Raw genomic sequence first — 12,205 nt, 5'->3', positions numbered from 1 at the left:
TTGGAGTATGGCATATGAACAGCCAGGAACAAGGTACAAGACTGCCTTCAGGACTAATCACGAGTTCTAGCATTTTACAGCTGGCATGGATCAGGCTCTCTTTTTTATGTGGTGAACTGTGCCTTTTCTGTGTAACCTTATCTGCTGTGATGACTATTTTATGTATGTGTGAGGTAGCACCAAATCCATATCTCTTACCTAATGCTCAGTAGAATTCATCTTTCCCACTCCACATAAGCTCTCATTACTTCTTTTACAATGACATGCACAATTGTAAAACAATATCATTTCCAGAAAAGAGACAGACTATATATTACAAACATTTTTAAAATTAGGTCATCCTAGATATAAACTTGGTATCAAGAAGTAGGGTTTGACAGAGATTATCTCAGACGCAAACACAGCTAACCAAAGCTGAATTAGCATGCACACATTACTCTGCTCTCTTAAAATTATCTCATTCCTTCTCCATCACCCTACATATACACAAGATACAATGCATGAAATCAGGCAACTTTGAAGGACCCCTTCAGAGAGTCTGCGGTTTCATGATGGTTTTATTACATTTATGCACCCTTCATCAACTTGTCTTGTCAAAACGTAGCATCTAAACCATTTCTGAAGCCACTGGATCCCCATTCCTGATCCTCCATAGAGGAATAGGACAAAATGGCAGAGGAGAAAACCCTCAAAATATACAAGGCTCCCTCAGTTACCACACTTGAACACCTTTAACCAAGCAACCTTTAACCAAGTATTTGAGACAACTTCTGTCTTCTCGTTTCTTACCTCTTTTTGTGTTCTTAGAATAAGGCAGGTGTTTTGAACTCAGTAGCAGAGAAATCATCAGAGATGCAGACAGTCATGGTCTCTCTGTCAAAATCTACAACTTCTGTGATCGAACACACCGTAAATATGTGGGAAACAAACACCAACACTGAAAAAGTTTAACTATATTTTACAGCAAAACAGCGTATCTTCTTCTGATCCTAAAGACTGGCAGAGACTTACCCAAAATGAAAATTTAAAGTTCATTTCTTACACAGCTAGTGCTTTTTGCATTTCTGCTAATCAGTCCCAATTTCTATTTCAGGCACTAAGTCTCTGGCTAATTTTGTATTTCAATTGTAACTCATCTCTTCCAAACTTTTTAATTAGCACTTCTTTCAAGTTGTATAATTGTTAATTAGTTGCTCAGTGCTAATTTCAAGTTTACTGGCATAGTGCTTTGAGACTTTATAAATAGCTTTCTGCATACTGGTTTGTATTGTTGTGAAGTGACAAATCTAGCAGACCAGACATATACATCAGGGAGTGGAACACTTCTGAAATCAATTTCATTAATAAATCCTACAGATTATAAACTGAAACTAGTATGAACTACATAAAAAGAACCATATTAATAGCAAATAATATAGATTAATTTATAGTGGTGGGTTGACCTTGGCTGACTGCCTGGTGCCCACCAAGCTGCTCTGTCACTTCCCATCCTCAGCTGGATAGGGGAGAAAAAGTATGACAAAAACTTATGGGCTGAGACTGGAACACAAGAGGTTCCACTTAAACTTGAGAAGAAACTTCTTCTCAGTGAGGGTGACAGAACACTGGAACAGGCTGCCCAGGGAGGTTGTGGAGTCTCCTTCTCTGGAGACATTCAAAACCCGCCTGGACACATTCCTGTGTAACCTTATCTAGGTGTTCCTGCTCCGGCAGGGGGATTGGACTAGATGATCTTTTGAGGTCCCTTCCAATCTCTAGCACACTGCGATAAGATGTGGAGAGATCACTTGCCAATTACCATGAGGGGCAAAACAGCCTTGACTTGAGAAAAAGAATTTAATTTATTGCCAATCTAAGTCAGAGTAGGCTAACAAGGAATAAAACCAACTCTTGAAACATCTGCCCCCAACCCTCCCTTCTTCCCTGGCTCTTCTTCACTCCCAGTTTCTCTACCTCCTCCTCCCAGACGGGCACAGCAGGAGGAACAGGGGTTGTGGTAAATTCACCACACATTATCTCTGCCAATCCTTCCTCCTCGTACTCTTCCCCTGCTCCAGCATGGGGTACCACCCACAGCAGAAAGTCCTCCACAAACGTCTCCAGCATGGGTCCTTCCTGCAGGCTGTGGTTCTTCATGAACTGCTCTAACATGGGTTCCTTCCATGGGGTGAAGTCCTTCAGGAACAGGCTGCTCCAGCGTGGGTCCCCTGCAGGGTCATAAGTACTGCCAGCGAACCTGCTCCAGCATGGGCTCTTCTTTCCACGGGTCCTGCCAGAAGCCTGCTCAGCACAGGCTTCTTAGGGAGGGTCACAGCCTCCTCCCCCTGCTCCACCATGGACCTCCCCAAGCTGCAGGTGGAGATCCACTTCACTGTGGACCTCCATGGGCTGCAGGCAGAGATCTGTTCCACTGTGGACTTCCACGGGGTGCAGGGGCAGAGCCTGCCTCATACCGTCTGCACCACGGGCTGCAGGGGAATCTGTCCTCTGCTGCCTGGAGCACTTCCTCCTTTCACTGACCTTGGGGTCTGCAGAGTTGTTTCTCTTGCATATTCTCACTCCTTTACTCCCAGATGCTCTTGAGCTGCAATTTTTACCCTTTCTTAAGTACTGTACCATGGAGGCAATGCCACTGTCAGTGCCACTGTTAAGCTCAGCCTTGTCTAGCAATCAGTCCAACTTGGAGCCATCTTGTGTTGGCTCTATCAGACACATGGGAAGCTTCTAGCAGTTTCTCCCAGAAGCCACCCCTGTAGCTCCACTGCTACCAAAGCCTTGCCATGCAAACCCAATACATTTATTCAAATTATTACCGTTTATATCAATACACTGTGCTAGTAGCCACACATCTAAATCAGGATTGGGCTGAACACCGCCAACATCCTTTCAAATAAATGAGACCTTATTGAAGGGACTCTAAACCTAAAGAAACAGAAGCGACAAATTAGATATAGAAAACAGTTCACAAACATATTATGAACTCATAAGTCTTCTACTTACCATTAAGAAACAGCACAGTAAACAGCACAAATGTGAGAAACAACATGTGTACGGAGCAGAAGCAAACAAGGGTAACAGAAGTGTCACAGCTCACTGCCTGCAAAGCCATGCATCTGAAGTACAGCCTGGTAGCTCCTGTATAGATTTTTAGAAGCTTTTCCCCTAGACAGGAGAAATTTTTTTCATGGAGAATCTAAGTGATGGGCAATAAAGGCTACTGGATACTGAAAGTGGGAAGCTGATACATTATTGGACCAGTCAGGAAAACCAAGATAATGAAATCAACTAGAAAGGGCAGGAAAAAGACTACTAAACTAAAAAGAAATGTCAGAATATCCATTTTGGAAGACCAACAGAACTCTCAACTGAATGCACAAGATGTGATTTATTAGTATCAGATTTGAAATAACCCAGTACATGGTAAACCCAACTTTCTGACATAATTTTTCAGGGTGTCTCAGGGATGAAAATCTGTTTGTTTGGGTTTTCCTCTTTTTTAAATGCCATACAAAATTCACTGTAAGAGTGGAAGAGCTGTAGCTTTGCTGACTTTTACAGATTCTTAAAGCAGCCTATGTGAAGAGTTCACACACATGCACACTCAACACTCATGAGTACCAGTATTTAAACCACGTGCACTGTGAGACAAGGGGGGGGCACAAAATTACAAGATGGGATATAGAAATCTTTAGAAGTAGCTTTAAGTAATGTTAAGTTTGATGGCTTTGTAACAGTAGCAATGGAAAATTACTGAGGTGCAGGATACATAGAGAAAAATATATAGAGAGAGTGCAGCTAGAGAACATACTGAGAATTCTCACAAGATAAATCATTATAGTTGACATAGCTTTAAGAAAAAACAGCCTAGAAAAACAGGACACAGGGATAAGGGGTATCTGGGAACTGCAGGTGTCCAGGATGGACTACAGTTAAACTAACAGGTAAGTAGGAGGATAGGAGGATTATTATGTCTCTGGTGCTAACAAACCAATTAAACTGGTATGAGCATCTACTGCGCCTGCTTCAAAGGCTGCCAGAAGTGATGAAGATTGCTGGAAGAAGTAAACGACCCTCAGAGACCACCACCACAATTATGTACGCATGCAGGGAACTCTCTGGAAAATGACATAATCCATATGTAGCTTCATGAATATGTATGTATGCCCAGGGACTATATAAGGACGGCTTGTATAGCAATGGGGGGACACGTTAGGAGGAGTTATCCCCCATGTCTCCCGGCGCCGCAATAAAGAATACCTGCTTGTCAGCTTGAAAACCTTGTTGGCAAGTTTGTTCCTGGAGTTTTCTCCGAATCAATTGCCAGCAGCTGTAACTTTTCAAACGGTGAATATCAAGCCAATGGAAGACCCTCTCCTAGGTATCTTTGAATATAAGTATGGATGAATGTGCATACAAAGTGCAAAATACAAGTCTATATAGGTTAGATGGTAACAGAAGCATTCAATAGCAGAGTTCACCATTCATGCCATTTGAAATGCTAATACTGACACTGACACTGCAGACTGCATTGCCTGCTGGCGCTCACATAAGGATGCGTTAGCTGCCCTCAGATTTCACAACTACTGACTATCCATAACTTCCCACAACGGAAAAGCCTTTCCAAAAGATTTTAAATACTGTAGAGGAGTGATGGCTGGAATACTGCAACTCCGGTCTTTGTTGGAAGACTTCTCCAAAATTAACATTTTCATAAGCACTTCAAGTCTCAACACATAGATGAGTGTGCTAAATGTAGTAAGTTACAACACGCCATCAATTGCATGTATATTACTCCCTCTATTGGATCAAACCTGTAATTGCTGGCCTACAAAGCACGTACATGAACGTTTTTTCTCTCAGATCTCTGAGAACTGGTCAGTTCAGCTACACAGAATTCCTGCCTATTCATTTGCATAACCCAGGACTAAAGGATCCCAACTTTGGAAATAAATTTGGAATGTCAAAGATGAAGGCACATGTCTGACCAGTGTATACCACTGTACAGACATGGCAAATGAACATGTCTTTCTTAGAAGCAGAGTTTTTCTCATGTCTCACATCATGACATCTTTTCTCCAACTTGCCCAACTAGCCTTCCCACCTGGCAGACAGAATTATTTTCTCTCCCTTCTCTGTCTCTTCCCATATGTCTCACCTGCCCACAGGAGGCAGCACCAAAATGCAATCCTGCTTTATCATGTACCAGCTTGTGCTTTAAGTAGGACCTGCATGGACATGTGCAAACGACCTTATTCCTGGGGCCAAAGTAGAAAATAATATACTTGTAAGACCTTTGGTCAAGGAAAATGACAGTACTTCCTCCCATGAGACAAGTCCTACTGTAATTCATATAACCAGCTCTTAACTCCTGAAGACATCTAACAACAAGAACATAGCTACTATTCTATTACAAAGTTTACACAAATCCTTTTGCTACTTAATATGATCTTTGGGATTATTTTGGTAGTAACTCATCATCTCAAGATGCCTGTACAATTAAAAAAAATAAGCCCTGAAACACTTTGACCGCACTCCCCTCAAGAAAGGTTAGTCTGTAGCTCCAGAATGTCATAATCTTAATTTAAAAATACCACTACCAAGACCATTATCTGCTTCACATTGAAGAAGCTATCACTAATTGTACAATAAGTGAAGGAGAAAATTTTCAGAGTTCTGAGAACTGGAAATCTCTGAATCCTATGCTATAGAATCACAGAATCATAGAATAGTTAGGTTTGGAAAGGACCTTAAGATCATCAAGTTCCAACCCCCCTGCCATGGCAGGGACACCTCACTCTAAACAATACCACCCAAGGCCTCGTCCAACCTGGCCTTAAACACTGCCAGGTAAGGAGCATTCACAACCTCCCTGGGCAACCTCTTCCAGTGCCTCACCACCCTAACAGGAAAGAACTTCCTCCTTATACCCAATCTAAACTTCCCCTGCTTAAGTTTTAACCCGTTACCCCTTGTCCTATCACTACAGTCCCTAACGAAGAGTCCCTCACCAGCATCCCTATAGGCCCCCTTCAGATACTAGAAGGCTGCTATGAGGTCTCCACGCAGCCTTCTCTTCTCCAGGCTGAACAGCCCCAACTTTCTCAGCCGATCTTCATATGGGAGGTGCTCCAGTCCCCTGACCATCCTTGTGGCCCTCCTCTGGACTTGTTCCAACAGTTCCATGTCCTTTCTATGTTGAGGACACCAGAACTGCACACAATACTCCAGGTGAGGTCTCATGAGAGCAGAGTAGAGGGGCAGGATCACCTCCTTCAACCTGCTGGTCACACTCCTTTTGATGCAGCCCAGGATACAGTTGGCTTTCTGGGCTGCAAGCACACACTGAAGCCGGCTCATGTTCATTTTCTCATCGACCAGCACCCCCAAGTCCTCCTCCGCAGGCCAGCTCTGAATCTCTTCTCTGCCCAGCCTGTAGCTGTGTCTGGGATTGCTCCGACCCAGGTGTAGGACCTTGCACTTGGCATGGTTAAACTTCATGAGGTTGGCATCAGCCCACCTCACAGGCGTGTCAAGGTCCCTCTGGATGGCATTCCTTCCCTCCAGCATATCAACCGAACCACACAGCTTGGTGTCATCGGCAGTCTTGCTGAGGGTGCACTCAATTTCACTGTCCATGTCAGCGATGAAGATGTTAAACAAGACCGGTCCCAACACCGATCCCTGAGGGACACCACTCGTTACTGGTCTCCAGCTGGACATTGAGCCATTGACCACAACTCTTTCTGTGCAGCCACCCAGCCAGCTCTTTATCCACCAAGTGGCCCATTCATCAAATTGATGTCTCTCCAATTTAGAGACAAGGATGTCATGTGGGACAGTGTCAAACGCTTTACACAAGTCCAGGTAGATGACATCAACTGCTCTACCGCTGTCCATCAGTTCTGTAGCCCCGTCATAGAAGGCCAAAAGACCTACATTATAATGTAGCTCTATAAAGACCTACATTATAATGTAGCTCTATAAAGACCCACATTATAATCTGATCAACTCTGTTGCTGCAGCTTCTTTACAGTGCCAGTCCTCTTTATATAATCTCTGTATCTCTAACTTGTGATTCTTGCAGCAACTTTTTCTGTGCTCAGCATGTATGTACCTGCATGACTAATGCAAGCAGGGAGACAAGGCAGCACTTTGAACATGATGCACGAACTCCACCAGATGGCACCTAAAGACAACATGACCCACTACTTCTGCATTAAAAACTTACATTCTGCATTACTATTTACATTAAAAAATGCATTCTGCATTTAAAAAGTGCATCTTTTTTTTTTGTTCTAAGGCAAAGGAACCTTCAGGTTCATTATTTTACAACCTAGAATATAAACTCATGCATTGCTGTGATTCACTAGTACACATAGAAATGTTTATAAACTGTGTATTTGACTGATATCAAATGATGAAAGAAAAATGCTACAAAAACGTTAAAAGTACCTGTGAAATTACAACGCTTATATTATGCTCTCTCCTTCAAAAAATTTCCTCTCTGGTGAATGCAGGTACCTTCCTCTTACACCTCAGCATTTTTTTTTCCTGTTTAGCCTTTTTCAGCTAAAAACCTCAATTCTATCTGTTCAGAACAACTTATCTTTCTCTTTTCACTAAGACTGATCTCTAGAAACTGAGAACTGCTGCAGTGGATCAGGGCCAAGACCAAACTTGCTATCTCTTGGCATTCTATCCCCGCTGGTTGTTGTACAGGACAAAAACTTCACAATTTACATACGTCTGCTAGTGAATACCCACATTTCATCACTCCCAGTTAAAGTACTTATACTGGCTTTAACTCTGAAAAATGGCATTAATAGCCTCATCAAAATGCTTATCAATAGGCTATCATTCTTTTCCATGCAAACATCCTTAAACTTGTAAGTTATAGAAATCCTCATGCATCAAACCATGTACCAAAACATTATTGTGAGTTACCTGTAGGCCACTTTAGGACAGTATGAAGCATGCCATCACCAAAGAACAAATAACAGCTAAGACTGTTAATGCTACTTCACTAAAAATATACTATCAGTCTTAAGTGCTACTTCATAAACCAAAAACTTTTACTAAAGATCTAATCTCTTTCTATTTGTCAGTTCTTTTGAAATAATTATTTTTAATTCTTTTTTCTCAGTTCTTTTGAAAGCAGGCACTTTTCCTTATCACTCTCTACATAAGGAATACACTATAAAAATTTCAGATTGGGCTTTAAAGTAATGAGAACCTTACTGGCTTTTTGATACCTCTTCTCTTCCATGTGCACATATAATTACACACACCTTGATATGCTCACATTTTGTTTTTTCTCTACTAAATACTAAATAATAATACTTTACTTAATCTTCTTTAATAGTTAAGAGGTGAGCAACCAAGGGTGTGCTTGACAATGCAACAGCAAGATAGTACTTTACTGTGGTGACAAAAAGATGAAAAGAAAAAAAGTCCAAATTCAGTTATTCAAAATACTGTTAATTTAAAAGTATGCCAATATTACCTAAATGGCAAAGTGAAACATACAATAAAAGGGAAGCTAACTTAGAACATAAAGTAACACATCCCTGGCAGTGTTCCAGGCCATGTTGGATGGTGCTTGGAGCAACCTGGTCTAGTGGAAGTTGTCGTTGCCCACGGCAGAGGATTGGAACTGGATGGATGAGCTTTAAGTTCCCTCCCAGTCCAAACCATTCTGTGATTCTACTGAAGACTGACTGAATCAGATTCAAATAAAACGGCAATATGTCTGTTTGTTTTGTATGTTCACAGATAAGTACTTATTTTAGTAAAGATAAGTAGAAGCACTTGGCGTTCTGCTGGTTTCAAAAGTAAAGCTCCCTGCAAATTTTGCATGAGCACTGTTTTGCTTTCGAAAGTGAGCTACAAAGACCTAGCTAAAGAAGGGTTATTGACTTGTACCACACATTCCCAAAATACCATGGAAACAAAAGAACACCACACTTGCAGGTGCTGTGTCCACCTAATACTTGGATTTTCTCCTCTCACTGTCATGTAGAATCAACTGTAGTCAGTTCTACATGGTTCTGGTCTTATCTAATATAAACTGGGGGGGGGAAATAATAAATGTTATTAGCAGACTTCCCATCTTATCACTGCTTATTTGAAATATACCTGCTCCATTCACAAAATATGCAACCTGTACCATACTGGTACTGGAATTTCAATAATATAAGCACACAGCATAAAACACAGCTGGTTTTGACTCTAAGTCAGAGCACACTCCCTCAATGGTGCACATGAAAATAAAATACCAAATGACTCCTGCCACTATCTGCTCCTACCACTTTTGCAGGGCATGGACTGTCACTCTTGTGACTGCTAGTGTCTGTAGACCTTCTAAATTTCAAAACATATTAGTATTGGCTCACAACACAGCACACCATACCTAAAGTCCACAAAGTCCACTTCTAGAAAAAGGTAATACCAAAAGTCTCATTATATTCAAGGGAAAGCTTTAAAAACTGAATTTAATCCAGACCACATAGCAGTCCCCTAGGGGCTGTGTTTTGTTGAAGACTGATCATGCCTGCATTACTAGTGGAGTGGGCTCCTCACCTTCTTTTAAGTGATTTTACCTCCACAGCCCCTGCTGATGCAAGGAATAGTAACGGACTAAGGAAAGAGTTAAGAGTTTTCTTCAAACTATGCGTTGTCTTAACTTAGAATAGGGAACAGGTATGTTCTTGCCAGTTGAAACTGTAACTCAGAACAGAACAGGTATCTGAAAACACACGGTTTAAAACCTGGGGCCCTTTTCCCTCAAGAAGATGAATGTCTGACAAGAACCTGTTTTAGCTAGTCTCTCTGACACTTACGGTTGCCAGCTGGGTAAACTGTGCAACCGCCGCGTGAGATCGAAGCGCCGCGGCCAGGAACGGGTACCCTCAGTCATGGAGGGGCCCGCGCCCAACGCCTCCGACTCGCGGCCGGTTGGTCTCCAGGACAACCGCCGTTGGACGCCGGAGACTGGCGCCCGGCGCCATGACCGCGCAGCGGCCGCCGGGCCCACTCTATTTCCCACAGTTCCACGACGGCACCGAGCCCATCCGCCCCCCAGCCGACGGCGGCGCCATGCAGACTTATTTCGCGGACATGGGCTGGCAGCGACAGCCCCCGCCGGCCGCAACTGGGATACCCCGCTGGGCTGCGGCACTGGCGCCTATCGCCTACGAGCCGCTGCGGTTCTTCTGCCCGGCTCCTGCTGCGGAGGAGGGCAGGGGCGGGTCCGCGACGCGGCGGCCCGGAGAGCAGGATCGGCTGGAGGACGAGATCACCGAGCTGGGCATCCGCCTCAAGGAGCTGGATCTGATGGTCCTCGTCGGCGAGGGCTTTGACGCCCAGCAGTGTGCGTGTCCTCGGACCATGCCTCCCCTTGCTCCTTTACAGCAGGGCTCCAACGGGCCGAACACAGCCCGGCCCCACAGGCCGCAGGTTCCTCCAACAGTAACCGATGGGCAGGGGCAGTCCCAGATGCTTCTGCCCCACAGCGAAGTGCCTGCAGGGTTAGGTGTGAGGAGATCCAGATTTGGGGGCCCTGCACCTACCTGAGTCCCGACCACAAGCATCTGGGGTAGCATGTTGGGTGCAGGGAGCAAAACTGGTGTGTCATCTGCTGTGGTCGCTGGTCATGGACAACTGGCTGAGGGCACAAATTAAAGGAGAGACAAGAACTGCACATGTGGTTACTTATGCACAAATGGACAAAGCCCCTAGTGTCATTAAAAAAACCAAACCCATAAGTTGTTAAGTGTTAACAAAAAAATGCAGATGCCACTCAAATCAGAGGGAACATATACATGCACTAATGACATGCTGTGGTTGTAAATCAACGTTGATGTAAAGGCCACTGATAAGCACAGATAGGTTTCCTTGAAGGAAATACAGGAAATAACACAGTTCAGCAGGTTCTGATTACTGAGGGTTTCCAATAGGGAGCTGTAAAGATATGGTACTTATCATTTCCTTCAAGGCTGCAAGCCAGGAAGCTTTTGGGAGCACAAAGGTTACAAGAACAAACAAGAAATGTCCGTCAGATATTTACATTCAAAGCAAGATCTCAAAGGAATTCTGATAGGTAGTTTGTATATATTTACTTTTCAGAACAGGAAATCACTATTTTCCTTTGTTATACATCAATACATCCCTCCCTCCCCCCATTTTAATACTTATTGTTTTCAATAGATGTGAGAAACTTCAGTTTTCAGATATTTGCTAGCAAAGAAATTGTAAGGAATACTACTAGTTTGCTTAACACATTATTTGATTTTCTGAAAAGTAAAGTATTAATGACAGAATTAATGACAAATTATGTTTTGTTCATGTTTAGATAAACTTCTGAAGGCACAGAGGGAAGAAAAGATAGAACGCATGAAAGCAAAGCAGAAGCTGAAGAAATAGCCTCCACCGCAGTGAAGATTATTTCAGCTGGATATTCTAGCACTGTATCACCACAGAGTATTTTACTGGATCTTCAATATTATTTTTCTACTTGTTATATGCTGTTCTCCTACAAAATTAAAAAATACAGTATATTTTCCTGCTGAGCTTTTTTTTGTATATTATTTGTCTGGTACTAGTTACTGACAACATTACTATGTATCTCAACATTTTTTCTCCAGTTACTATAAGCAAATAGGATGGATAATATTTTCTTCAAAAACAATCAGAAATTAACACTTGTGATGTCAAGATTTGTAGCAGTGTGTTGATGATATGCAAGGTAAATGTAGCAGAGAAACACAGTAATTCCCATACAAAATACAAGTTGGTAGTGTTTTAATTCTAAGTACATATCCTAGTTTCATCTATTATTATTTATTTCAGCTGCTCAACTGTTCTTATCTCCACCCACTGGTTTGTTGATTCTCCTCCCCATCCCTCCAGGGGGCTGAGGAGCCAGCAGCTGCATGGTATTTAATTGCTGGCTGGGGTTAAACCACGACAGTCCTTTTTGGAGCCCAATGTGAGGCAGAAAGGTTAAACAGCTATTTAAGAGTTCCATGAAGAGATCTGCCCCAAGGCTGGATAGTTATGAATGGCAGGGTTTCAGGGATAGTACTGGCAAGTGTTTAGGGCAGTGGGCACTTCTGGTGCTTTGGAATTCTGCCCCTGACAAGTGCAGAATCTGGAAAAACTAGTAAAATATTTGGAATAAGTATCATGTCGCCCTGGCAATTACAGA

At 42.8% G+C, this 12,205-nt stretch overlaps 1 protein-coding gene across 1 annotated transcript; it reads left to right on the top strand.

Moving 5' to 3' along the window:
• Positions 1-9,930: 9,930 nt before the first annotated feature.
• CUNH11orf91 (chromosome unknown C11orf91 homolog) lies at positions 9,931-11,568 on the top strand. The gene is made up of 2 exons (XM_061356658.1): positions 9,931-10,369; positions 11,351-11,568. The coding sequence occupies exons 1-2, from the start codon at positions 10,006-10,008 to the stop codon at positions 11,419-11,421; spliced, it is 435 nt and encodes a 144-aa protein (XP_061212642.1). The 5' UTR covers positions 9,931-10,005; the 3' UTR covers positions 11,422-11,568.
• Positions 11,569-12,205: the final 637 nt, after the last annotated feature.

The sequence above is a fragment of the Neopsephotus bourkii genome, unplaced genomic scaffold (genome assembly GCF_033783945.1).
Source record: "Neopsephotus bourkii isolate Nb327-2 ecotype Australia unplaced genomic scaffold, CSIRO-AGI_Nbou_v1 NB_860, whole genome shotgun sequence".
Classification (NCBI taxonomy): Eukaryota; Metazoa; Chordata; class Aves; order Psittaciformes; family Psittacidae; genus Neopsephotus; species Neopsephotus bourkii.
This window is presented reverse-complemented; position numbering and strand designations above follow the sequence as displayed.